This window comes from Panthera pardus, unplaced genomic scaffold (assembly GCF_024362965.1).
Source record: "Panthera pardus isolate Hobbes unplaced genomic scaffold, ASM2436296v1 HiC_scaffold_3, whole genome shotgun sequence".
NCBI classification, from domain to species: domain Eukaryota; kingdom Metazoa; phylum Chordata; class Mammalia; order Carnivora; family Felidae; genus Panthera; species Panthera pardus.
In genome coordinates this window covers 14,970,735-14,997,085 of record NW_026526876.1, presented here as the reverse complement: position 1 = coordinate 14,997,085, position 26,351 = coordinate 14,970,735, and the positions used below count along the sequence as shown (strand labels likewise).

Genomic DNA, 26,351 nt, shown 5'->3' with positions numbered 1-26,351 from the left:
TCCGTTCCAAATTTTGCACGGAGAAGCAACTTGCAACAAATCTTCCTGATCCACGGTCCTGCCGCCTGATTTCCATACTCTAACGTTTCAGGGAAGTCTCTCTATGTGGAGAGATTGCACAGCAAACTGACGATGAAGCTGAGAGGAGAAAACGTGCCCCTTAAAGTCATCCGACTGATCGACCCTCAGGTAGATGAGAACCAAGTGCTGAGCTCCCTCCTGCCTTTCCTGAAGGCCCACTATCAGACCAGACCCATGATATTCCACTTTGACGTGACCTCTTCGGTAAGTGCCCCGGGGTCTTGGTCACGCGGCCGCTTCGGGAAGGTCAGCGTCCTCTTCCCACGCGTATTGATACTCAGGATCACCGCGTCCAAGGACAGAGCACGACAGTCCTCGGGGCTGGGAGGACGGGCCGTCTTCTGTCTAAGCACTCCTACACCTGCGTGATTCTGTCTTTAGGTGCAGACCGGACTTTGGGTGTTCATTTTCAAACTCCTCATCCTGCAGTACTTAATGGATATAAATGGGAAAATGTGGCTCCGGAACCCGTGCCACTTATACATCATTGAAATCCTGGAAAGGACCCCAGCAATGCTCAAGATGCCTTCCAAACGGGTGTGTACCACAGGGCATTTTCACGTCTCTGCACCGGTACGCCCACTGCTCCCTCAGCGAAGCAGCTGAGCACGGTGTTAGTAAAGACAATTCAGTCTTTAAAATTATTTTTCTAATGTCTGGAATGAAAATACCGTCATCTGTTAGCAGTATCTTATGTTTGTTTTGTTCACTTCGGGATTCATGCTGTTTGCGTTAAATGCCAGCAGTGCTCGCAATGCAGTGAGTTCGTCTGCTGGACACGGTCCATCTTTCTTAATGGCAGCCAAGATGGGAAGGAGGCTTTTGTCATGTACATTTCTTTTTTTTTGAGAGAGAGAGAGAGAGACAGCGACAGCATGTGCAAACCGGGGAAGGGCAGGGAGAGAGGGAGAGAGGGAGAGAGAGAATCTCAAGCAGGCCCTATGCTCAGTGCAGAGCCCGACATGGGGCTCGATCCCACAACCCTGGGATCATGACCTGAGCTGGATGTTCAGCTGACTGAACCATCCAGGCGCCCCCTGTCTTGCACACTTCTAAACGAAAGGGCGGGCATCTTGCACACGCGTGTGCACACGCACACACACGTGCTTAATAGAGATTTTGTTTCAGGGGGCGCCTGGGTGGCTCAGTCGGTTGAGTGCCCAACTTCAGCTCAGGTCATGATCTCACCGTTGGTGGGTTCGAGCCCCGCGTCGGGCTCTGTGCTGACAGCTCGGAGCTTGGAGCCCATTTTGGATTCTGTGTTCCCCTCTCTCTCTGCCCCTCCCCTGCTCATGCTCTGTTTCTCTCTCTCTCTCTCTCTCTCTCTTTCTCTCTCAAAAATAAATAAAGATTAACAAAAAATTGAGAGATTTTGTTTCAGGAAGTCGGGTAGAAAAGACTCACCAGCTGAGAAGGTAAGTTCCCACGATGCCTCAGCATACCAAAGAAAGCAGTCTCGTGTACAAAGGAGGCTGCGGAAATCAGTTGACGCAAAGTCGTTGCTCGTAAAGGCCCGTCCAGTGCAGACCGCGTGAAGGGCTAAGGTGCAGAACGATCGTTCGGGAAAATGGAGCCATACGCGTTTTCTTTGTGTCTCCCCTTTCCAGAGTACACACGGCCCCCAGTTCAGTTTTCTCGACATCTTCCCAAGAGTCACCTGCCGGCCTCCCAAAGAAGTGATCGATATGGAGCTGAATCCCGAGGAGAACTGCAGAGATCCAGGGATGGACCAGGGAGTGTTCCAAAGCGAGACTTTCCAGAGGCCTTACCAGTATCTGAGACGGTTCCACCAGAAAGAAAACCTGGACTCGTTCCTGTACCAAGAAGGCTGTGTGGAAGGCACCCCTACGGAATGCCTCCAGTATTTCCTGATTTACTGCGGGGTGATAGATCCATCCTGGTCAGAGCTCCGGAACTTTGCCGGGTTCCTCAATTACCAGCTCCGAGATTGCGAGGGTTCCCTCTTCTGCAACCCAGACGTAACTGGAGACACACTGGGGGGCTTCAAGAACTTTGTGGTCACCTTCATGATCTTCATGGCAAGAGATTTCGCCACACCCACCCTTCACACGTCCGACCAAAGCCCGGGGAGGTACGCGGTCCCCATGGATGGGGTCAGGGAGGAAGACCTCGCCCCTTTCACTCTCCGGAGGAGGTGGGAGTCCGAGCCTCACCCGTACGTGTTCTTCAACGGCGACCACACGTCCATGACATTCATAGGCTTCCACATCCAGCCCAACGAGAACGGCAGCCTTGACGCGGTGGATCTCTCCAGCAGGACGGTCATCAAGAAAGACGTCATGGCGATGGAACTGTACCGGGGGCTGTCACTCCAGAGGGTGCCCTTCAACGTTGACTTTGACCAGCTGCCCAGGCATGAGAAACTGGAAAGGCTGTGCCTGGCGTTAGGGATCCAGTGGCCCGTGGACCCCGACGAAACCTATGAGCTCACAATGGACAACATGCTTAAGATCCTTGCCATCGAGATGCGGTTCCGGTGTGGGATCCCCGTTATCATCATGGGGGAGACCGGCTGCGGGAAAAACCAGACTCATTAAGTTCCTCAGCGACCTGCGGCGTGGGAGCACCCAAGCTGAAACCATGAAGCTGGTCAAGGTCCACGGAGGAACGACGGCAGAGATGATCTACTCCAAAGTCCGGGAGGCCGAGGAACTCGCGGTCTTCAACAAGGAGCAGCATCAGCTAGGTACCATCTTGTTTTTCGATGAAGCCAACACAACAGAAGCCATAAGCTGCATCAAGGAAGTCCTGTGCGATCGTACCGTGAACGGCCAGCCCCTGGCCAAGGACTCGGGCCTGCACATCATAGCCGCCTGCAACCCTTACCGGAAGCACTCGCAGGAGATGATCAGCCGTCTGGAGGCGGCCGGTTTGGGGTACAGGGTCAGCTCGGAGGACACGGCGGAGAAGCTTGGCTCCACCCCTCTCCGGCAGCTGGTGTACCGAGTCCACGCTCTGCCGCCGAGCCTCATCCCCCTGGTGTGGGACTTCGGCCAGCTGAATAACACCGCCGAGAAGCTCTATATCCAGCAGATCGTGCAGAGGACGGTGCACTCCGTCGGGGTGGACGAAGCCCAGATCCGTGCCATCACGGAGGTGCTTTCCGCCTCGCAGAGCTTCATGAGGAAGAGAGGAAACGAGTGTGGCTTTGTCAGCCTCAGGGACGTGGAGCGCTGTGTCCGCGTCTTCATGTGGTTTTACGACCACAGCGTGATGCTCCTGTCCAAGCTGGACGCCTTCCTCTGCAGGGCCGACGTGGACCAAAGCGGCTCCGAGAGAGATCCCGTCCTCTGGTCCCTGGTGCTGGCCCTCGGGGTGTGCTATCACGCCTCCTTAGAACAGAAGGAGTCCTACTGGAAGACCGTCTGCAGGCTCTTTCCGGAACCCTACGACGACAGCAAGGTCGTCCTGGAGGAGATAACTCGAACGCAGGATCTCTTCCTGGATGGCGTGTCTTTGCGGAAAACCATCGCCAGGAACTCGGCTTTGAAGGAGAACGTCTTCATGATGGTCATCTGCATCGAGCTGAAGATTCCTCTCTTCCTGGTGGGGAAGCCCGGGCAGCTCTAAATCTCTTGCCAAGACCATCGTGGCGGATGCCATGCAAGGCCCGGCGGCCCCACTCGGACCTCTTCCGCAACCTGAAGCAGGTGCACCTGGTGTCGTTCCAGTGCAGCCCCCACTCCACCCCGCAGGGCATCATAAGCACCTTCAAGCAGTGTGCCCGCTTCCAGCAGGGCAAGGACCTGCAGGAGTACGTGTCCGTGGTGGTGCTGGACGAGGTGGGGCTGGCCGAGGACTCGCCCAAGATGCCCCTGAAGGCGCTGCACCCGCTCTTGGAGTACGGCTGCATCGAAGACGATCCTGCCCCCCACCAAAAGGTTGGCTTCATAGGCATTTCCAACTGGGCCCTGGACCCCGCCAAGATGAACCGGGGCATTTTTGTGTCGCGCGGCAGTCCCAGCAAGAAGGAGCTCATGGAGAGCGCCAAGGGAATCTGCTCCTCGGAGCCCCTGGTTCAGCAGAGAGTGCAGGGCTTCTTTGCGCCCTTTGCCAGAGCCTACGAAACGGTGTGCAGGAAGCAAGACAAGGAGTTCTTCGGGCTCCGTGACTACTACAGCCTCATCAAGATGGTCTTCGCCAGGGCGAAGGCTTCTGACAAAGAGCCTTCCCGCAAGACGTCGCGCAGGCCGTCCTCCGCAACTTCAGTGGCAAAGACGACATCGACGCGCTGGACATTTTTATGGCCGCCTTGCCCGAGGCGAAGTGCTCAGAGGCGGTCGGCACCATACAGCTGATCGAGCAGAACATGCGCGGCCACCTCCAGAAGGCGGCGGGCAGGGAGCCGGACGAGTCCTGAGTCCCGCTACCTGCTCGTGCTGACCAGAAACTACGCGGCCCTCCAGGTCCTGCAGCAGATGTTCTTCAGGGACGACCAGCAGCCGGAGATCATCTTTGGCTCCAGCTTTCCCCGGGACCAGGAGTACACCCAGATCTGCAGGAACATCAACCGGGTGAAGATCTGCATGGAGACCGGCAAGACGGTGGTGCTGCTCAACCTCCAGAGCCTCTACGAGAGCCTGTACGACGCGCTCAACCAGTACTACGTCTACCTGGGAGGCAGAAGTACGTGGACCTCGGGCTGGGGACCCATCGGGTCAAGTGCCGGGTCCACCCCGACTTCCGGTTGATCGTCATCGAGGAGAAAGACGTCGTCTACAAGCAGTTCCCCATCCCGCTCATCAACCGGCTGGAGAAGCACTACCTGGACATCAACACCGTCCTGGAGAAATGGCAGAAGAGGGTCGTGGAGGAGCTCAAGGCCTGGGTGGAGAGGTTCGTGGATGTGAAAGGCCAGCACTTGGCAGGCGGACACAGATACAGCCCTTCGAAGTCTTCGTCGGCTACCACTCGGACGCTTGTGCCTCTGTGGTGCTGCAGGTCACGGAGAGGCTAGGCCGCGGGGCCTTGACCGACGAACTCTACCAGCGGGTGTGCGAGGAGGCCAAGTCGATACTGCTGGGCTGTGCCACGCCGGACGCCGTGGTCCGCCTGGGCGCTTCCTCCCTGGGCCTGTTCACCGCCCAGGCGCTGTCTCGGGAGTACTACCACACGCAGCAGCACAGCTCCTTCGCGGACTTCCTCCGGGCCCAGCTGCGCACGGCGGTCCCCGAGCGCCACCTGGAACGCCGCATCGTCTTCACGGAGGTGATTGTCTCGCTGCGCTTTTACCCTGGTCCCCCTTCACCCCAGAGGCCTTGGATCCCTAGGGTCCAGAACTCAGGACTCCTTTCAAGGCAGTGCGTAGGAGGGGCGCCTGGGGGGGGCTCGGTCGGTTGAGCGTCCGACTTCGGCTCGGGTCACGATCTCGCGGTCCGTGAGTTCGAGCCCCGCGTCGGGCTCTGTGCCGACGGCTCGGAGCCTGGAGCCTGTTTCGGATTCTGGGTCTCCCTCTCTCTCTGCCCCTCCTCTTCTCATGCTCTGTCTCCCTCCCTCTCTGTCAAAACTAAGTAAATGTTAAAAAAAAAAATTACAAAAAAAAAAAAGGCAGTGCCTAGGAATCATAGATGGCTAGGTTGAGACTCCGCTTTCTCTCCATGGAGTGTGAGAGGCCCAGATCCTCAAAAAAGTTGAAGCCAGGCGAGTCTCGAGTGCCTGCTTCCGCGCAGTCCTCTGCACGGAGGGTGACGCTGTGGACAACGTTCGCTTCAGCAAAGGAAGGGACACCTTCCAGTACTGGGCTGAGGGCACTGAGAACATAGACGTGCGTTGGCACGCTTCTCGGCCTCGGTCAGCATACAGCGCAAGACTTGTGAGCAGGTCCCATGGATATCGTAAGACAGTGCTATCCGTGGAGGCAGGAGGGGGCGACGCAGATCAGGGTATGAGGTCAGAGGACCCGCCAGCCGATCGTGACGTGTGGCTGGGACGGTGGTACAGGCACAGAGCCCACTTGGGCCGAGCTGTCAAGGTGTGAAATCGCTCCGGGGACCGGTCGCTGTGCAGCGTGAGGTTCGAGGACGCGAGGACCGAGAGATGGGGTTGAGATGCCATGGGAGAGACTTCACGGCGGGTCTTATCAGCGACGCCGATGAGCGGGTCTGCCGTAGAGACGGGAGAGGTGGCGGAATGCTTGTCGAGATGGGTCCCGTTGCCTGGGACAGGGAGGGAGAAGGCCTGAGAGAAGAGTGTCGCAGACAAGATAGGCCAGTCAGGAGGCTGCCGGACCCGTTTAGCCCGAGAGAGGGGCACGTGGGACAGAATGGAGAAATAGTCCAGATATCAGCTGGCAGAGCTAGGGGCTGATTCTTTTTGGGGGGCCGTGGAAGGCGGGTCCAGGGATGGTTCCCCAGATCGTGCTTTGGATGCCTGGAGGTTTGGAGAGTCGCAGTCCAGGAATGGGCAAGACACAAGCATTGGTGGTAAGTTCCATCCCGGGCGTGCCTTACCACCTGTGACATGTCCCCTGTGACATCCAGGCGGCGACGTCTGTCTGGACGAAAGCAGCAAAACTGAGGGAGAAATGGCGGGGGCGTTGAGCCCTGAGCGGTCGTCAGAATTTCCGTGAGGGGCCACGCACGGAGAGCTACTCCAAGGAGACTTGAAGGCACCTAGGGAACAGGATGAGTCTTCTCTCTAGAACGTTTTGATCCCATGGCTTCTGTGTGCCTCAACGCTGCCTCGTTTTTAACATCTCCTCTGGGTTTGGGTTCTTTTCTGTGTACCAACTGCACGACGCATGCTGGAGCCCGTCGAAGGTGTTTGTTCAACATCCTCACGTTTCTAGGACTTACCGCAGCAGACCTGTAAACCTTCCCTTGAATTCTAGCCAGTAACTTGCGTTTCCTGACTTTGTAGATCACCACTTTCTCCAGACTGCTGACCAACCGTGACTGCGAAGTTTTGCAGTCAGAAGGAGCGGACGGAGCTCTGAAGCCCATGATCCTGTCTCTGCAGCAGTTTGACACCGAGGGCTCATTCCTCAGAGAAGTGCAGTGAGGCTCCCGCCTTCCCTCCCTGTCCCCTCTGCCCCCAGCCCTGACTGCTCTGTCCTTCGCTCACAGGGCTGCAGGGACCACCGGGCTGTCACCAGCACTGGCTCGTGACCGCCGAAGCCACACGACCGAAAAGGGTGCTTGTTGCATTCTTCCCGTCCCCCCTCGTCTCTGCTGCCTCTGCACAGGCATCCTTCTTGGGGGGTGGAGGGAAGCATCCTCTCGTCTCATCAGGGAAGCATTTCCCCGGGTTTACACGCTCTCCCCTGGCTTGTCCGCTCACACAGAGGAGATCCTCACCCCGAGGCACTCGTTCTCGGTCGTCTTCTACTTCCCATCAGTCTGGGGGACTTTCATCGCCCGTTTCTTAGTACGGATAATTTCCTTTTTCTTTCAGAAACTGCTTAACTGATGCAGCCAGGTGTAAAATCCTCATTATTCAAACCAATTTTGAAGACGGAGTCCACAGCGCTCAGCTCATTGCTTCAGCTAAGTATGTGTTTGTTATTTTTCTCAGAAACTACCCAGAAAGCCCCAATTTTATTCAGGAGTTCCTAAAGAATTTCTCCCCTGAAATTTAGCCTACAGAGAAGGCTAAAACCAGGCAACAGTGGTAAAATGCCAAGAAGTGTAAATGATAGAATATTAGTAGGATATAAAAGACTATCCTAGAGGGGCCCCTGCGTGGCTCAGCTGGTTAAGCGTCCGACTTCGGCTCAGGCCATGATCTCAGAGTTCGTGGGTTTGAGCCCCTTGTGGGGCTCTGTGCTGACAGCTCAGAGCCTGGAGCCTACTTCCGATTCTGTGTCTGTCTCCCTCTCTCTGGAGCTCCCTGCTAACGCTCTGTCTCTGTCTCTCAAACATTAGAAAGGAAGGAAGGGAGGGAGGGAGGAAGGAAGGAAGGAAAGAGGGAGGGAGGGAGGAAAGGAAGGAAAGGGAGGGAGGGAGAAAGGGAGGAAGGAAGGAAAGAGGGAGGGAGGGAGGAAGGAGAGAGGGAGGAAGGAAGGAAGGAGGGAGGGGGGGGAGAGAGGGAAAGAAAGCAAGATAAGAAGACTTAAGATTGAACCTGACCGCTCACGGGAGCGGTCAGCCGCTTCCACATCGTTGGCTTTGTCTGTTTGTTGGTTTTGTTTTGACTTGTTCGTCCTCGCTTGCTTGTTTTAAAACAGGTATTCTGCTATAAACGAAATCAACAAGATACAAGGGAATCAGGGCTGCGTCTTGGTCTATTTCATCACGAAACTGTCCCGGATAGAGAGTGGAGCGTCCTACGTGGGATTCCACGGGGGTAGGCTGAAAATGGCAGCAAATACGCTTATTTAGATAACGTGCAGAGTTGCTCCTAATTTGCTCCCGTGGCGTACAAGCCTGGGATCCGAGCACCGGTGTTAATCTCAACGAGATTCGTTTCGGATGCAATTAAATTTCTTAACCCCGGGTTATTGCAGGAAACACGTGTGTCTGGGCTGGCTGCTACAGTGTGCAGGACTCCCTTACTGACTGGTAGATAAACACCAGTGTTTTCTTTTATAGTGTTTTTTAATAGTGTCTTTAATAATTACACGGATAGCCTAGAGAAGGCACTCCCAACTGGCACTGTTCTGGAAGCACTGATACTTTATGCCTGGTTCCGGCGGGGGGCAGGGAATGCTATCTTAAGCCTCTCTTTTTTTTCTGAGGAATGGGTCACCAATTACTTCACGCATAAGAAAATTGGTATTCTAGAAACTGGCAAGTGACAGTTTGCTTTAAGAATGTCGTAGATAACGGGGGATAAATCTTGCCAATTTCCCACACCCCTTTTCTAGCTGTGATGGGGCAAGGTTACTAAAAAATATGAAAAGAGTCAAAAACCAGGGCGCCTCGGTGGCTTAGTTGGTTAAACATCCAACTCTTGGGTTTCGGCTCAGGTCGTGATCTCAGGGTTTGTGAGTTCAAGCCCCACATTGGGCTCTGCTCTGACAGCACAGAGCCTGCTTGGGATTCTCTCTCTCCTCCTCCCCTGCTCGTGCACTCTCTGTCTCTCTCAAAAAAAAAATCAATAAACTTAAAAAAAAAGAATTAAAAACGTTCAGATACCCTTTACAAACAGGCAGATCTTTCCATTCTTATGGCTGATGTTTATGTTACGGTTGTTGAAATAGATAGCAGGGTCAGGTGGCTTCTGTGTGTGAACCAGAGTCACTAAAGGGTGACTAAGGGGACTCAAGGGTACAAACCATTCAGCAATAGGTGTATTTAAAAAAAAATTTTTTTTAATCTTTATTTATTTTTGAGAGAGAGAGAGCACAAGCAAGAGAGAGGCATAGAGAGAGGGAGACACAGAATCCCAAGCAGGCTCCAGGCTCTGTGCTGTCAGCACAGAGCCCGACGCAGGGCTCGAACTCACGGGCCGTGAGATCACGACCCGAGCCGCCGTCGGATGCTTAACCAACCGGGCCCCCCAACACCCCTGAGCAGCTGCGAATTTAAACATCAGGACCTGTGGTGTGTCCCTGCTTGTGGCCAAGAGGACACCAGGGAAAGCATGGGGACGTTCTCAGCGGCTTCATTCCTCACAGGGCTGTGGCAGTCTGTGCACATTGACGACCTGTGCCAGTCCACGGTTATGGTTTCGGACGTGACTAGACTGCAGGATGTGACCATCAGCCAGCTGTTTAAACCAGAAGGGGACTCCGAGTGTAAGTCAGGAGGAAGCCTTTGGGGCCGTAGGTGGGACAGTAGGAGTGTTGGCCGGGAGCACGGAGGAGCAGGGAGGTCCCCATTGAGTCCCCGCACCTGCCCTGACGGGGGGCAAGTCCCAGGACACCTTCCGCTGCTTCCAAGGCCAGGCACAGGTCAGCGTGCCCACATGGGAAAATGGGTCCTAGTGGACACATCGGGCTGTGAAATGGGGCCTGTGGTGCATGTCAGACTCTGATCGCCAGCACCCCGTGTCAGCCGTGTGAGCCCAGGACGGGAGGGAAGGTTGGTGCTGGTGGAGCCCGTGACCCGGGCCTGCCGGAGCCCGGCCCGTGTGACCCGCTGCGGGGGTGAGGGACCAGGGAGGCCTGCGGGCAAGAGCCCAAGTGCAGCTCCCTTTCTCCGCGGCTTGATCGCACTTCTGTTGCAGTGGAGACGGGACACGGGGCTGGTGACAGCCCGGAGGAACCGATGGAAACCGAGGCTGTGGGGTCAGAGGAGGCGCCAGGGGTGGACCTGGGGACGGAAGGCTCGACGGCGACGGGCAACGCTGAGCAGGGTGGAAGCCATGTGAGTTCTGGCTCCTTCTAGTTCTGGGGCCTCCCGGGACGTGGGCCTACCCCACAGGCGGTCCCCTCCTGTCTTCCGGAGCCGAGGCCCTGGGCCAGGGCGGGATCTGACCGGGCTGAATCCCCGGGGGGGGCCCGCAGCCCCCAACAGCGACTCTCGAGGGATGGGGGGGGCGGCGTGGGGCGGGGAGGCCTGACTGTCCCCGTGACATGCACAGATTATGGACACCACCAGCCTGCTGAGGAGCTGCATACAGAGTGCCGTGGGCACGCTCCGCGACCAGGATGGCCGCCAGCGCAGCATGCGGAGAGTGGAGATCCTCCTCGGCCTCCTAGACGAGGACGACGACGACGAGGTCAAAGGTATGGGGCCCCACGGGCGGCACGGGGGAGCGCGACCGTTGCCCCTGTGGCCCCAGGGCTCGCAGAGGCCACGGGTGCAGCAGGGACCTCGGTGCAGCTCCCAAATCTCTCCCGAGACCCTGGGGTCACTGGACGTCCATCAGAGTCCCCCGCTCGATGCCCGTGGGGGATGCCCAAGGCACATGCCCTCTGCTTTTCTGCAGCCGCGTTCTTGCGGGCATCCAAGGCACGCCTCTACGTCCTCCTAAAGCAGCAGGAAGACCAGTCCCTGTTCAACATGAAGGAGTGGGTGACCCGGGAGGCCTCGAATCAGGACGCCCTCCAGGAGGCAGGCACATTCAGGTACCGGGCCGTGGGGGGGGTGGCTCGGTGTGGCAGTGGGACACAAGCGTCCCGGCCGTGGACGGCTCGCCCACGCTCCTCGTCTGCAAGCTCCGTGCGGTTCAGAGCGGTCCCTGTTTTCCCCAAAGGGGGCAGAATGGTCTGGGTGGAGGTCAGATGGGGTTTGCTAGACTCTGGTCTCCTTTTCTGCGTGTGCACGTTTTGTCGTAACAACAGCACCCAACTTCCAAAAGTACAATGTGTGTCCCCGCAGGGTGTTAACCCCGACCAGCGTGGTCGTCCGTGGAAATGGCTGCTGTTTTAGGCTACGGGGAAGGGGACAGGCAGGGAAGGAAGGGGAATGATTTTCTCAGGCCTGCTGCTTAGTCGAAGTCATTTGATAATACAAACGTCGGGTCCGGGAGTATGCATGTATCACCCGTGGTCCTTTTTCCGTAAAACCTGGACCCTTTTCTCAGGACTAAGTCAAGACACCTGGTGTTCTGGAGGGAGGCGGGACACGGTGGGTCCCACAGGGAAGGTCCAGCCGCCCCGAGTCGGCAGGGTCCTCTTAGGCTGGTCACACATCCTCGTGCCCTGGCTCCTCACTTCTGAAGGAACGTTCGGCTCCTCTGGTCTCATACGGGTCCGGTCGTCCCCAGCCGTGATCGGCATGGCCTCGGGACCCTGCCTCTGTGTGATGGGCTGGTGGGAAATGTGGGAGCCCCCAGAGTTCCTGCTGCTGGTTTCGTTGCTGTGGGGGGCAGTTCCTGCTTCTGTGTTTTTCTTTAGTTATCCTTAGTTTCTTTCCCACTTACGCTTTCTGAGTAAGGAATTTCATAAGATCAGATATTAATCTAGATCATTTTCCTTGGTTACACCTTACAGATATTATATTTTTACTTTTTTAACGTTTCTTAATTTTCGACAGAGAGAGAGAGAGAGAGAGAGAGAGGGAGCGCGCGAGCAGGGAGAGGCAGAGAGAGAGGGAGACACAGAATGGGAAGCGGGCCCCAGGCTCCCAGCTGTCAGCACAGAGCCTGACGTGGACCCAGGGCTTGAACTGACAAACGGTGAGATCGTGACCTGAGCCAAAGTCGGACTGAGGCACCCAGGCTCCCCACCCCCCTTACAGATATTATTAAATATTTAATTTCATGTGAGTAATCCTTAAAATCTGTATTTTTGGTTTCCCCTCCAGCGGCCAGACTCCCCACACTCGGCAGGTGTCCAGAGCGGTGTGTGGGGCCCCTCCTTGTCACTGCTCTGCTGTTGGCTGTATTGAGACTGGCCCACCCCTCAGCAGTTGCCGGGGGTGTCTGAACACCCCTGCATGGGGTGGTCAGACCACAGCTGTAACTCACCTGTGTCGGGTGTCAGGTGGGCTTTGGAGCCTGCTAGTTCACTCTCACAAGCCTCTGGGGGCCACTCTGTTTACCATCCATGTACTGGGGACCTAAGTCACTTCCCCTCTTGCGATTAAAGTCCAAATCTTTGGGGCGCCTGGGTGACTCAGTCGGTTTGAACATCCGACTTCGGCTCGGGTCATGATCTCGCAGTCCGTGAGTTCGAGCCCCGCGTCAGGCTCTGTGCTGACAGCTCGGAGCCTGGAGCCCGCTTCGGATTCTGTGTCTCCCTCTCTCTCTGCCCCTCCCCCACTTTCCCTTCCCCCGCCCCCCACCGCCCCCCCCCCCCCCCTCCGCCCCGCAAATAAATAAACATTAAAAAAAAAATCCAAGTCATTTTAGTCTTGGTTTTCCCCGATGCCCGAAGCCCGCATACCTGTCCAGGTACACCTTCCCCTCTCCCCCCACTGCCGGCTTCTACGTTTCATCCTGTGGTTTCCTACGCTTTTTTCTACTCAGGCATTTTTTTCTGTAAATCAAGTGCTCTCTTGACTGTTAGCGTGCTTCGTTTCCTCCCTAGACGCTTGTGAAATCTCCACAGGTCCCTGCACACTGCGTACTTTTAAAAGGAAAGTATTTCTCTCTCCTCTTTTTACAATGGAACCTGACTTTTTCTCCCCAACGTTAGCTACCTGGCAGTAGGTTCTTTGCAGGGTATTATAGAGTTCATGATCACGCATAAACATCGTTATAACAGCGAAGTACAACAGCATTAACAGAAACAGGGAAATGTGTGTACGTATGTAAACCCTTTTGGATCCAATGTCCACAGACATGAGTAAAACCATGTTTTAGAGGGGCGCCTGGGTGGCTCAGTCGGTTGAGCGTCCGACTTCAGCTCAGGTCACGATCTCACGTTCTGTGAGTTCCAGCCCCGCGTCGGGCTCTGTGCCGACAGCTCAGAGCCTGGAGCCTGTTTCAGATTCTGTGTCTCCCTCTCTCTGACCCTCCCCTGTTCATGCTCTGTCTCTCTGTGTCTCAAAATAAATAAACGTTAAAAAAAAAACCAAAAAAAAACAAAACCATGTTTTAGAGAAGCGTATACTTTCCTGTTTAACTTGACCCCCAACACACTTATTTTGGCCTGTGCTTTATCATTTTCTCCCTGCAACTGTTGTTTGTTTTTTCTTAAAGTAACTTTTTTTCCCCCAAATGAATGTGGTCCCTGTTTTCTGTAGAGAGCCTCTACTTGCTTTGGGGAAATAGCTATATAACAAAACACAACGGATGCTACTTGGAAACTGATTCGATGTAAAATTAAGGTCCATTCCCGTCCCGTCTCCAATCCGTTTCTACCTGTGAACTTTTCTTCGGGTACTTAAAAACGACGCCAGTTTCCACGTGTTGCCAGAGCTGTGGTGTTGCATCGATAGACCAGGTGTCTCGTGACCAACGAACCGAATGTCAACAGAATGGAGTCCCCTCCCCCCCCCCCTCCACCGCGCTCCTTGCTTGCCGAGCTGGCACGCGGTCTCCTCTCTCCCCCACTGCAGGCAGACCCTCTGGAAACGGGTCCAGGGTGTGGTGACCCCCCTTCTGGCGAGCATGGTGTCCGTCCTCGACATAGACAGCAACCTCGAGCTACTGATCAGGCCAGACTCTCCATCCTGGACAAGAGATCTTTGGATGTTTATTTTCCGTGACATCAAGCTTCTGAACATTCCTCTTGTGACAAATGATATGAGGTGAATAAGAGAGTTGTGTGTGTGTGTGTGTATGTGTGTGTGTGTGTGAGAGTGAAGGGAAAAAACCGTAAGGCAGGTGCGGTCTTAACATGCTCATCCAAGTAGTTGATGAAGTGTATGTATCGACATTGGAATCAGTTATTTTAAATGCTGGATCTGGGGCGCCTGGGTGGCTCGGTCGTTTGAGTGTCCCACTGTTGATTGCGGCTCAGGTCATGATCTCGCGGTTCGTGGGATCGAGCCCCAAGTCGGGCTGTGAGCGCTGAGCACGGAGCCTGCTGAAGATTCTCTCTCCTTCCACCGCTGCCCCACTCACACGTGCACACACTCTCTCTAAAATTAAAAATTAAGAAATTAAATGCCGGGTCTGTTTGCAGCCTAAGGGCGATGGCATCGCTGTAACAAACGGGGGTTCTTGAAAGTTCCGAGAATTCCTTGTTTCACTCCCGTTCCTCGTGGCCCTGCTTTCAGAGCACCACCCCAGGTAAAACGGCCAGCTTGGGCCTCATCCGGACTGGCGAGGCTGTGCTTCGGAAAGCCCTTTGATCGGTCAGCTCTCCCTGCCCCTCATTCCGTGGCGGGACCCACATACCCTGCCCCGGGGCCTGCCCTTGCACAGCTCACCCTCAGCCGGCCTCCCAGAAGTTTCCTTTTTGGATATCAGGGGCTTCGCTTTTGGAGCGCGGGTGAACAAAGAATATTTGAATACGTGGGATCCTGGATCTCGAGTGGAAACACTTATTTAGACGACAGGGCACTGTCGACCCTGAGGGAAAGGGTCGCCTCCGACACGCCGGGCTCTGTGTCGAAGCTGGACGGCGAGGGGAGGTCCAGGCACCGCACGGCCCGGTTCTGCCCCAGCCTTCGGGCAGCCTGCTTGACTTCCCAGCCTTGTTTCGTTGTTGTCCGTGAAACAGATGACACATGGACGTGCTTGAGTGCGTTTATAACGGAAGCCCTGAGCCGTGATCTGGGCCAGCCTTTTCGGCACCTGTGCTGTCGAGCGCGGCATCAGAGGTGGGGCTTGTGTCGTGAGCAACCCCTTGTCTGGCTGCAGATCCAAGAGCGAGGTGCCCTACGTCATGGTGCAGAACTACATGACCCTCCCGGAGGACATCTCCAGCGACGTCCCGTTTGGCTGGAGAATCAAAGGATATCTGGAGGAGCTGTGGGTCCAGGCTCAGTACATCACTGGAGCTGAAGGTGAGCCCCCGAGGATGCCGGGAGACGGGACCGTGCGCTGGCTCCCCGGCGTAAGTGGCCCATTCCCATTCGGAACCTTCTAGGCAGTTCGGGCATCAGGACCCGGGAGACGGCCCGAGCCGAGCCTTTCCCAACAGCGTCCGCGACGTAAGCGAAGTTCTGTCCACACCGCGCGGTCAGTGTCCTCGGAGGCATGTGGCTCCTTGCTCTGCCGTCACAGGTCAAGCAGGCCTGGCCATAGGCATATCCCGGGAAAACCAGGGGTTACGCACCCTTGGGAAAAGTCATCTTTCCATCTTGCATGCATGAAGTAGACTTTTCAAAGTTTACTCATAGTATTGCCTTTAAAGAAACCAGGTCAGGGGCGCCTGGGTGGCGCAGTCGGTTAAGCGTCCGACTTCAGCCAGGTCACGATCTCGCGGTCCGTGAGTTCGAGCCCCGCGTCAGGCTCTGGGCTGATGGCTCGGAGCCTGGAGCCTGTTTCCGATTCTGTGTCTCCCTCTCTCTCTGCCCCTCCCCCGTTCATGCTCTGTCTCTCTCTGTCCCAAAAAAAAAAAAAAAGTTGAAAAGAAAAAAAAAAGAAACCAGGTCAAGGGCGCCTGGGTGGCTCAGTCGGTTAGGTGTCCAACTTCAGCTCCAGGTCATGATCTCGCGGTCCATGAGTTCAAGCCCCACGTCGGGCTCTGGGCTGACAGCTCAGAGCCTGGAGCCTGCTTCGGGTTCTGTGTCTCCCTCTTTCTCTGCCCCTCCCCTGCTTGCGCTCTGTCTCTCTCTCTCTAAAATACATAAACATGAAAAAAAAATTAGGTCCAGATACTTGAAGATGAACTTACTTCTCTAGGTAAGCATTCTGCAATGTTTTCAGAACAAATTGAAGCCGTCTCTGTCCTGTGGAAGGAGTATTTCCTTTTTCGAGGCTGTACCCGTACTGCCCCTGCTTTCCTGTGATGGCGTGTGGCCTGCGGGCTGGCACTCGTCCCCTAGAGGCAGATCTTCCTGGTGTGAGCAGCGTGTGACCCCCCCCAGCCCCCGAAGAGCAGCCCCCTCATTGGTGACCCACTCAGACCCTGGGATTCCCGAAGCATGACATGATTTGCTAGAACATAAAACCTGTTCTGTCTGCGGTCGTCTTATCCCTTTGGGCCAACTAGGCTGGTGGTGACTGAGACTGAGTATTCGTTTCCGTTATCCCGCTGGAAAGGCGTCCGAAGTGTCTAGAAAAGGCCATTAAATCATGCGGCTTACTCCCGTTTGCCGAGAGCTGCCCTTCAGCAGAGCCTTATCCTTGCCCGGGGGACACTGGGGTTCTGACCGCAGGCCAGGAGACACGCCTCAGGCTCTCCCTCTGCGCCCTTCTTTGCTCTGCTCTGCAGGACTGTTGAAGAAGTTAGTGGAAATCTTTCAGCAGACCTCTCTGGGCAGGTTTCTCGCTCAGCTCAGCGCAGAACAGCAGGAAGAACTCTTTCTGTGCTACATAAAGGACTTCCTCCTCTTGACGATGAGAGTGTCCACGTGGGAAGAACTGAGGGTAAGTGCTCACTCTGGGGCAGGGGAGGGGGCCACTGGTGTCCGTGCGGCTGGGCCGCACTGTCCCTCCACCCTCAGCCCCCTGTCTGGGGCCCCCTGCATCACGGGCTTTCCGTTCACGCAAGGAAGACCTCCAGTGTCCCTGTAACACCTTTTTGTTTTTTATTTACTTTACTTTATTATTTTATTAACACCTTCTTTTCGGGGTGCCTGTGGGTCTCAGTTAAGCGTCCAACTTCGGCTCAGGTCATGATCTCGCCGTTCGTGGGTTCGAGCCCCGCGTCAGGCTCTGGGCTGATGGCTCGGAGCCTGGAGCCTGCTTTGGATCCTGTGTCTCCCTCTCTCTCTGCCCCTCCCCCACTCATGCTCTGTCTATCTCTCGCTCAAAAATAATAAACATAAAAAAAAATAAATAACACCTTCTTTTCAAATGTGGAGTCTCTCTTGAAGAAAATTAGGTAAATATTTAACTGGCCACTACAGGTAATAACTAACTGAAATTTCAGTGGAAATTAGGATACTTCTGATCACCTACTGGGTTCACACTTGAGGGTATGTAAAAAAGGAAAGTGACCCATTTAAGGACAACATACTTATCACCAGCGTGATTAAGGGCTAACAAAATATGCTTAGGAATCCCGGAGGGGCCTGGCGGGCTCTGTCGGGGGAGCATATGACTCTTGATCTCAGGGTCGTGAGTTCAAACCCCATGTTGGGTGTAGAGATTACTTAAAAAAATAAATGAAATATTCTTAGGAATCAATAAGAAAGTTTCCTAATTTTAAAAACTAGATGAAAGTTATAAACCAAGTATTAACAAAATAATTATGCAGAGATCCACAAAACAGAAAAACTGGCCAGCCTCACTGATAAGTCAACAATACCTGATCGGTTTTTAGGTTTTAGGTTCTTGCCCATGTGGCGAGACTGTTTTTTTTTTTTTTTAATGTTTATTTATTTTTGAGAGAGAGACAGACAGACAGACAGAGCATGAGCAGGGGAGGGGCAGAGAGAGATGGAGACAGAATCCGAAGCAGACTCCAGGCTCCGAGCCGTCAGCACAGAGCCCGACACGGGGCTCGAACCCACAATCGTGAGATCATGACCTGAGCCAAAGTCGGATGCTTAACTGACTGAGCCACCCAGGTGCCTCTGAAGACATGTTTTCTTTTTTTTTTTAATTTTTTTAACATTTATTTATCTATCTCTGAGAGACAGAGCATGAATAGGAGAGGGGCAGAGAGAGAGGGAGACACAGAATCTGAATCAGGCTCCGGACTCTCAGCTGTCAGCACAGAGCCCAATGTGGGGCTTGAACTCACGAACCTCGAGATTATGACCTGAGCCGCAGTCGGATGCCTAACTGACTGAGCCACCCAGGCGCCCCAAGACTGGTTTTTAACTGGACCCAGAAGCGCCCCCATTACAGATGGTGTTGTGAACCAGCATGTGCTTCTGGAAAAGTCCGAGGGGTTGTGTTGAGAGCCTTAGAAAATCTGAAGTGGTGTCTTTGTCCTGCGTGTGTTACCAGATGCGGACAAACATTTTACCCACAAGAATGTTCTTTCCAGCTTTGTTTCTTAAAATGGCAAAAAAAAAAAAAAAGGAAACAATTTAATTGTCCATAATTAAAGGCCAGACAAATTAAGTGACAGCTGTTTGATTGGTGACTGGTTGTTTTAATGGGCACACACGTTCACAGTGAGGGTCTCCCAACGTAATTAATGACAGAGAAATGTTCACAATGTGATGTTAAGTGGGGAAAAGAATCAGACATACACCATGGTCATGATCTGGGGACAAAACGGGGACAGGGTATAGATAAGAAAATGCCTAGACAGGGTGACACCAAGACGTACCCAGGGACCGTCACAGTGTGTGTGGTTTTTAAGTTTCCCTTGTGTCATTTTTGAGCGGTCGGGATTTTCCACCGTCAAAACATAGCTTTTGTTTTGCTTTCCAGTTTACGCTAAAAGCTTGCTTCTCGTCCCAGATTTTGCAGGTGGCGCTGTGGTCCTGCATCTGTCAGCTGCAAGCACAGAGGCCACAGGAAAGGGTCTCCTTACCGTGGGTGCACGTGGCTTATCAGCATTTCCGGAGCCGACTGCAGAACTTTTCCCGAATCGTGACCACCTGCCCCCAAGTCCTACAGATGTTACTCTACAACGTCATGGGAACCGTAAGGAATGACAGACTGGACGGACCCGAGCTGGTATGGCCTCTCCCGGGTTCATTTGTGCTCACGGTCTGGGCTTGGCCTTCCTGGGGCAGGTGGGGGGCAGGTGGGGGGCAGGTGGGGCAGCTGGGTGGCAGGTGGGGGGTGCTTCCGTGGCCGCCCGGGACGGGAAGCCCCAGGAGCCGTGTTCTGCCTGGGAGACCTCTTCCCGGGGCCGTATGCCCGGCTAACACACAAATGTTAGGAACACATCTGACCAATGCTTCCTATATCCCGGGACAAGAGGGGAGTAGGCGACGAGCCTGGAACAGAAAAACACGGGCTCACAACCTGGACCTCTGGGCTTAGGATATTAGAGCAGCCACAGGGGGCGCTGCTTAGTCAGGGGTTTGTTCTCTGTCCACCCGCCCCCCCCCCCCCCCCCCCGCCACCTTCCGCCAGACTCTGGATGCATTTGCAGCGATGGCCTGCACGGAGATGCTGACAAGAGACATCCTGAAGCCCAGCCCCCAGGCTTGGCTGCAGATGGTGAAGAACCTGTCCATGCCGCTAGAGTTCCTGTGCTCGGACGGGTACCTGCAGACCTGCGGGGAGATGGCCAGAGATGTCATCAGGGAGGTCAGGTGAGGCCAGGAGCCCGGCCCCCACCGGCCCCTTCCCCACGGGCTCATGGGGTCCTCTTGCCACAGAAGAGGGTCCTCTCTTAATGTCTGCTGAGTCTCCTTTACCGCCAGGCATCATGCCGACGCTGGAGACGAAACGGACGACAGGGCATTCAGGGAGCCCCGCGGGGGGTGGGGGCGTGGAAAGGGGAGCAGCAGAGCCTACGGTCTCTGCAGTCCCCGCAGGAGAAGTGCTGGCAGAGGGGAGCAGCAGGAAGGGGGCCCTGGGCGGGCGGCAGGGCCGCGGGGAGGGGACGAGCAGTCAGGGTAGGCATCCCGCGGGGGGCACGTCCCGTGCCGGCCTTCCAGGGTGAGGCGGGACTCCTGACCCCGAGTCTGCGGGAGGGCGTGGGGGACACGAAAGTGACTGGGGGCGGGAGCACGCCGCAAAGGGCTCCTCCTGGAATCTTCCGTCTGCCTTCACCACTTCCCTGTCTCGGATCCCTCCCTGCACCCTTGTCCTGCGGTCTCAGGCGCTATTGTCCCAGCCCAGTGACCGACCACCTGCTCTTACAGAACCCAGTGGAACCGCATTTTCCCCGTGGCCCTGTTCGTGGAGCACGTGCTCCTGGGGATCGAGAGCCAGATCCCCGAGCTGTGCGAGCTGGTGACCGAGTACGTCTTCCTACTGAACAAGGTGAGCTCGGGCTCGGCAGGTGCACTTTCTGGGGACGCGGGAGCTCCCGGCCTAACCTGCCGTCACCCGCGGGGTGAGCGTCCTTCCCGCTCTCTGCCCATCTTACCTGGGAGGGCAGCGGGCGCGCTTCCTCCGCGGCGGCCGTCAAGCCTGTGCGTTTGCCATCTCCGTGGCCACGCGCTTAGCGGAAGGTGATCTCTGCCTCCGTTACCCCGGGAGCTTTGCGCGAACGCACCTAATGGTGTCAGCTGTCCGGGCTTTGACGTGCAGGCCGCACGCTCCGAGGAGGGCGGGTATCGGTGGTGGAAACGATACGCGAGCTGACGTGCCTCTCGTAGGACAGTGGGAGCCTCAGCAGTCGGGGCCGCGGGCCGCTCCCCGGGTCGGGGTGTCCCTGCTCCTGCGTGCTGTCCCTCTGTCGTCCTCACTATACAACCTCCACCGTCTGCTCTGAGAAGGCTGTTCCTGCTGTCGCCACGGGCCGTTTCGAGAGCACAGCCCAGAACGTGTCCACCCGCTTGAGGTCGCAGCTCGCCGTCCTGAGCGTAGTCATAGCCCCCCCTGGCCGCCAAGGAGGCGGAGAAGCCCCTGGTGGCGGACTCCTACAGCCCGGTGGAACCTGGAGGCCGTTTTCAGGGAGGGAAGAGTGGAGAAAGAACTCTAGAAAACGCTGGCCTCTGCCACCCTGGCGGCGGGACAGGCACGCATGACTCCCTTCTTCCCGCACAGAGGCCAGTCCCGCGGGGCCCCTAATGGCCAGGTGACCAGCTGGCTAAGACATGAGTCATCCGGCCCCTGCACGCCGGTGTGCACGCACTCAGGCGTCGTCAGGCCCGGCCTGTGGGCTGATGTTCCCCAGAAACGTCATGGGCTTCTGGCTGGCTTTCCAGTGAGATCCACGCGTGAGTGACCACGGCTAGAGGTCTTTGCTCATTCATTTTCACACCTGAAGGCTCTTGGGTCTGTGGCCTCAGGCGACGCTCGTCCCCTCCAAGGACAGCCTTGAGCCCACTCGCATTGCCTGGAAGGCTGGCTCCTGTGGTCTGCCCGGAAGAAAGTCTTAACCGGAAAGGCGAGGGGCCTCAACCCTTCTCTTCTAGTGAGGCCGCCCTAGAGTTGGCCTGTGCCAATGGTCAGCAGAGCCTCCCACAGGACTCTGGTAAAAGCTGCAGAAGGGTGGATATTCTGAGTTTTCTCAGTTCTGATAGAAAGGATGGGTGGGTGGGTGGATAGGTGTAGGTACATAGGTAGGTAGATATATAGATAGATACATAATAGATGGATAATAGACGAGACAGATGATAGGTAGATAGATACTAGGTAGATAATAGATGGTAGATAGATAGATAATAGATACAGGGAGGGAGGGAGTTCTCTTGCTCTGTGATCCGCCTTCCACGGTGTCACGGATGACAGTCTCACCGGATGTTTTGTTGACTTGCCAGTCTGTAACACTCTATCCTTACCATCCACTGTCCAACCACTAGACTGCTGCCATTTTTTTTTTTTTTTTACTGTGGGAAGATACACATCACATAAAACTTGCCATTGTCACCATCTGTAGGCGTACAATCAGGTGGCACTGATTGAGTCACACCGTCGCACAACCATTCCCCACTCTCTGTCTCCAGAACTCTTCTGTCTGGCAAGACTGAAACTCTGCCCCCACTGAACACTAACTCCCGGTTCCCCGCCCCGGCCCTGGCGCCCACCATCCTCCTTTCTGTCTATGGTTTTGAGAACTCTAGGGACCTCACAGAAGGCGAACCCTACGGCATCTGTCCTTTGGGGACGGGCCGATGTCACTCTGCATGTCCTCAGGGCCCACCATGTTGTAGCAGGTGTCAGGACCGTCCTTTATAAGCTGAATAATATCCCATTGCGTGGATGGACATAGTTTGTTAATCCAGTCATCCACCGATGGACCCTTGGGCTGCCCCCACCTTCTGAAAATAGGAACCCTGCCGTGAACACGGGTCTGCAAGTGTCTGAGTTGTGCTTTCAGCTCTTCCGGAGACGAACCTAGAAGTGGAAGAACCTAGAAGTAGAACCGCTGGGTCGTATGGAAACTTTGTGCGTAACTTTTTGAGGAGCCGCCGAACTGTTTTCCACAGCGGCCTCACCATGCCTCTCCTGCCAGCGACCCACCGAGGTTCCAATTTCTCCACATCCTTGCCGACACTTGTTACGTTTTGTTTTGTTTATCATAGCCGTCCTGATGGGTGTATCCCTTTGTGGTTTTGCTCTGCTGTTTCCCTAATGACCGATGACGGCCAGCATCTTCCTAGGTGCTTACGGCCCAATTGTACGTCTTCTTGGGAGAAATGTCTCTCCAAGTCCTTTGCTCCCTTTCGAATTAGCCTGTTGATTAACAAATCAAATTTAGCAGGGTGTTAAAAACCTATCCCATTTCTTTTTTTTTTTTTTTTAATTTTTTTTTAATGTTTATTTATTTTTGAGACAGAGACAGAGTGTGAACAGGTGAGGGGCAGAGAGAGAGGGAGACACAGAATCTGAAACAGGCTCCAGGCTCTGAGCTGTCAGCACAGAGCCCGATGCAGGGCTCGTACCCACGAACCGTGAGATCATGACCTGAGCCGAAGTCGGACGCTTAACCGACTGAGCCACCCAGGCGCCCCAAAAACCTATCCCATTTCAAAGTAAGATTAATCCTGGGAATTCAAAGGTAGCTCAGAATCATAAAAATCTATAAATGGTATCAGTTACATATCGAATTAGAAGGTCAGCTCTAAGTGATCATTTCAGAAGGGACAGGAAAAGCATTTGGTAAAATTTATGAAGTGGAAAAAAGATACTCGTGGCAAACTGAGAATACAAGGAGTTCCTTGTTACGCTGTTAACGCCCAAGGGTATACGTAACATAAAGATATCTATTGCAAGCCTCATGCCTAAGCCCAAAATTCCAGACGCACACCCACCAGACTCTTAGCTTGTATCGTTGAAGATGCACATTTCCTAAAAACTAGCATCTCCACTTGTGAATACAAACCCTAGACACTTCCCGCTGGTACTCAGACACATGGAAGGATGTTGGGTACAACACGGTGGGGACATTCCAGATGCCCAGGTAACCAGAAAGCAAGGAGCTGGTGTGTCTGCCGGGGGGTGCCATACAGCGGGTAACATGAATGATCAGGACTTAAAAACACTGAAAACAATAATGTGATCCTTATGCAGGCGTGCAAATGTCCTGCACGCGGGAATGTCGGGGGGCCTCTGTGCGAGGGGAAGGAGAGCAACGCTATCAGAAGGGCACCCAGGGACTTACAGCCGTATCTGCCGTGTTTGGTTTCTTGAAAAAATCACCTAAAGCAAATATTCCAAAAACGCTAAGAGTTCTTAAAGCGTGGGGGTGGATCCTCATGTGGTCATTACGTCATCATTTCAAGTTTGAAATCTCTCGTCATGGGAGAAGCGTAAGCCTTAGAAAGGACAAGAGAGGAAGGGGGGGGAATCACAAGTTGCACATCTCGTCCTCCCCCCCCCCCCAAAGCAGCATGATAACAAAGGACATTCAAAGCTAGATAACTGCTAGAAACAGAAAGGCCTTACCCTGCAGGCAAACACCACAGCCCCGCCCCCAACTCCAGCCCAGTGGCCGGAGGTGCCCGATGTGCGCACCGTGTCGCCCCAGGCGTGTCGTGCTGGCTGGCTGAGCTCTGTCCCTCTTCACTGCTCATTAGCATCCTTGTCACTGCCCCCCCGTCCCTCAGTGTCTGCAGGAGAACTCTGACATCAAGACGTACCGGCCCTTCGTTGCCGTGATGGTCACTCTTCGTAAGTGTAAGGACCAGGTCTGCAAGACCCTCGCCAGGTGAGACCTTTGGTTCGCGATCCCTGCGGGAGACAGCCCTGCACGTGTGGCACCTGTAGCTTCAGAACCGGTCACCCTTCTTGGATCCTAGGGTTGAGATTCAGCCGTGCCCCGTCTGCCTGGGAGACGCACAGGACCCAGTGTGCCTGCCCTGTGACCACGTATTCTGCTTGACCTGCGTCAAGGTCTGGGTCATCATAGGCCAGATGAGATGTCCTTTGTGTTTAACAGACTTGCCAGAAAGCTTCTCTCCAGCAGTGTCCCAAGAGCACAGGTAAATCGCCCTTTCTTTCTCTTGAGCTTCCTCTTTTCCTTTCTTTTTTGGCAAGTACAGTATTCAGAAATATAAACCGTATTAACCTTAGAAAACCTGACTTCAGAGGTGCCTGGGTGGCTCGGTTGGTTAAGCGTCCGACTTCGGCTCAGGTCATGATCTCCTGGTTCGTGGGTTCGAGCCCCCGTGTCGGGCTCTGGGCTGACAGCTCGGAGCCTGGAGCCTGTTTCGGATTCTGTGTCTGCCCCTCCCTGCCCTCACCCTCCCTCCCTCTCTGTCTCTCTTTCTCTCAGAAATAAATAAACATTTTTAAAAAATAACTTAAAAAAATAAAAGCTGACTTCAGAGAACCAACCTAAGAGAGACGGCCACTTGCGTAGCTTCATAAGCACCTAGTGTCCCGAAATGATTCTCTCCCCGAGACACACGTGAGCATAGATTTGGGAGATGACCCGACTAGCGGAAATAAATCAGAAAGTCATAAATTAGATAGAGCCGTCACGAGACACCCGAGGAGCTTAGGTGGAAGAAGTTTGCCTCCCCCCCAACCCGAGGTGCCAGCTGTGCCTGGCCACATGTCCTGCGGGCCAGTGGTTGGCATCGGCAAATGCTCGGTGGGCTCAGAGCCTTCCGCTCTGCCATTGGTGACTCAGCAGCCTTCCCTTCCCGCCCCCCTTCCGATAACCGCCCGAAGGCGGGGCACACGGCCAGTCTAGCGGGCGGGGTCTTTGCAGACTTTAGCAGAAAAGGGTATCACTGGCTGGTGCAAATGATCAAGGGGCCCCTAGAGAGCAGTTTGCACCCCGTCCGGCCGTTTGCACCCAGCTCTGAGTTTGCACCCAGCTCTAAGCGCCCGTAGCAAGGAGATACTTGTATCTCTTTACTGAAGAACACGAGGTGTCCAGCCTGGGCAGGGATCTGGGGCACGCTCTCCAAGCACTGACTGTGCCTCCCCACCGTGTTCCCCTAGGAATGCCATCAGGAAGCACGCCTGTATCCGGCAGATGTGTAACAGTTTCTTCATAGACCTGGTCTCCACCATATGCTTCAAGGATAATTCCCCACCAGAGAAGGAGGTGATAGATGTTCTGCTAAATTTACTCTTCGCGCAAAAGGAGCTCTTAAGAGGTACCTCCCAAAGTAAGTTGCTTTCTGCCCGTAGACCGAAATAAATCCTGGCTTCCTCCTCTGACTTTTTTGTGTCCGACGTGAATAATGAGCTACCCCCTCTCTCTCTGGTTGAAGGGCACCGTGAACACACAAAGTCTCTCTCCCCCTTCGATGACGTTGTGGATAAGACCCCTGTCATCCGTTCGGTGGTGCTGAAACTGCTTTTGAAGTACAGGTAAGCACAGCCAGCCTGGAGTGAGCTTCTAGAAGCTGCTTTGGGGGAGCTTTTTCAGTGGGGCACCCCCTGGTTGTGTGTGTGACGTCTTCGGCTGTAGGCATTGAGTTCAGCGTAGCTACGAGGCACCTTGTTGGGGGAAAGAAGACGTGTTTTGGGCAGGGGAGCGTGTTTCACGTGCGAGAACGCGTGAGCCCTGCGGTTCTGAGCCTCCTCGCACAGCTATCTCGTTTGGGGATTTGGGGGGATGGACGGTAACTTAGAGCGGCCCCCTGCCCTCATCGTCCTAGGCGTCACCTACATTTTGTGTCAGCAGTTACATCTGTCTGCTTCTGTGAAGGGACAGAGACGCCCACACAGTGCCAAAGGCCAGCGGTCGTGTCAAATTATGGTATTTCAGAAAATGCCGAGAAGGCTGACCTGTGTCCCAAGGCTTCTTTCAGAGGACACTTAGTGTCCCCGGCCTGTGCCCTGGCTTGACAAAGCATACTTCGAGGCGACGGCAAAGTCAAGATGCTACAAGAAAAGTTCCAACAGACGGGGTGCCCTGGGTGGCTCAGTCGGTAAAG

At 54.8% G+C, this 26,351-nt stretch overlaps 1 protein-coding gene across 1 annotated transcript in view; it reads left to right on the top strand.

Annotated features, from left to right (window-relative positions):
- The window catches only part of RNF213 (ring finger protein 213), a 101,731-nt gene that overhangs the window by 53,489 nt on the left and 21,891 nt on the right, over positions 1–26,351 (top strand). The window contains 27 exon segments of the mRNA XM_053892628.1: positions 92–285; positions 463–618; positions 1,689–2,618; positions 2,620–3,657; positions 3,659–3,721; positions 3,723–4,269; positions 4,272–4,459; positions 4,461–4,722; positions 4,725–4,991; positions 4,994–5,310; positions 6,961–7,097; positions 7,495–7,590; positions 8,267–8,385; positions 9,659–9,778; positions 10,210–10,349; positions 10,567–10,711; positions 10,915–11,053; positions 13,932–14,123; positions 15,181–15,326; positions 16,700–16,854; positions 18,847–19,065; positions 19,471–19,652; positions 20,208–20,328; positions 24,063–24,163; positions 24,255–24,437; positions 25,408–25,577; positions 25,683–25,782. Of these exon segments, the coding sequence (XP_053748603.1) occupies positions 92–285; positions 463–618; positions 1,689–2,618; positions 2,620–3,657; positions 3,659–3,721; positions 3,723–4,269; positions 4,272–4,459; positions 4,461–4,722; positions 4,725–4,991; positions 4,994–5,310; positions 6,961–7,097; positions 7,495–7,590; positions 8,267–8,385; positions 9,659–9,778; positions 10,210–10,349; positions 10,567–10,711; positions 10,915–11,053; positions 13,932–14,123; positions 15,181–15,326; positions 16,700–16,854; positions 18,847–19,065; positions 19,471–19,652; positions 20,208–20,328; positions 24,063–24,163; positions 24,255–24,437; positions 25,408–25,577; positions 25,683–25,782 (6,427 nt within the window).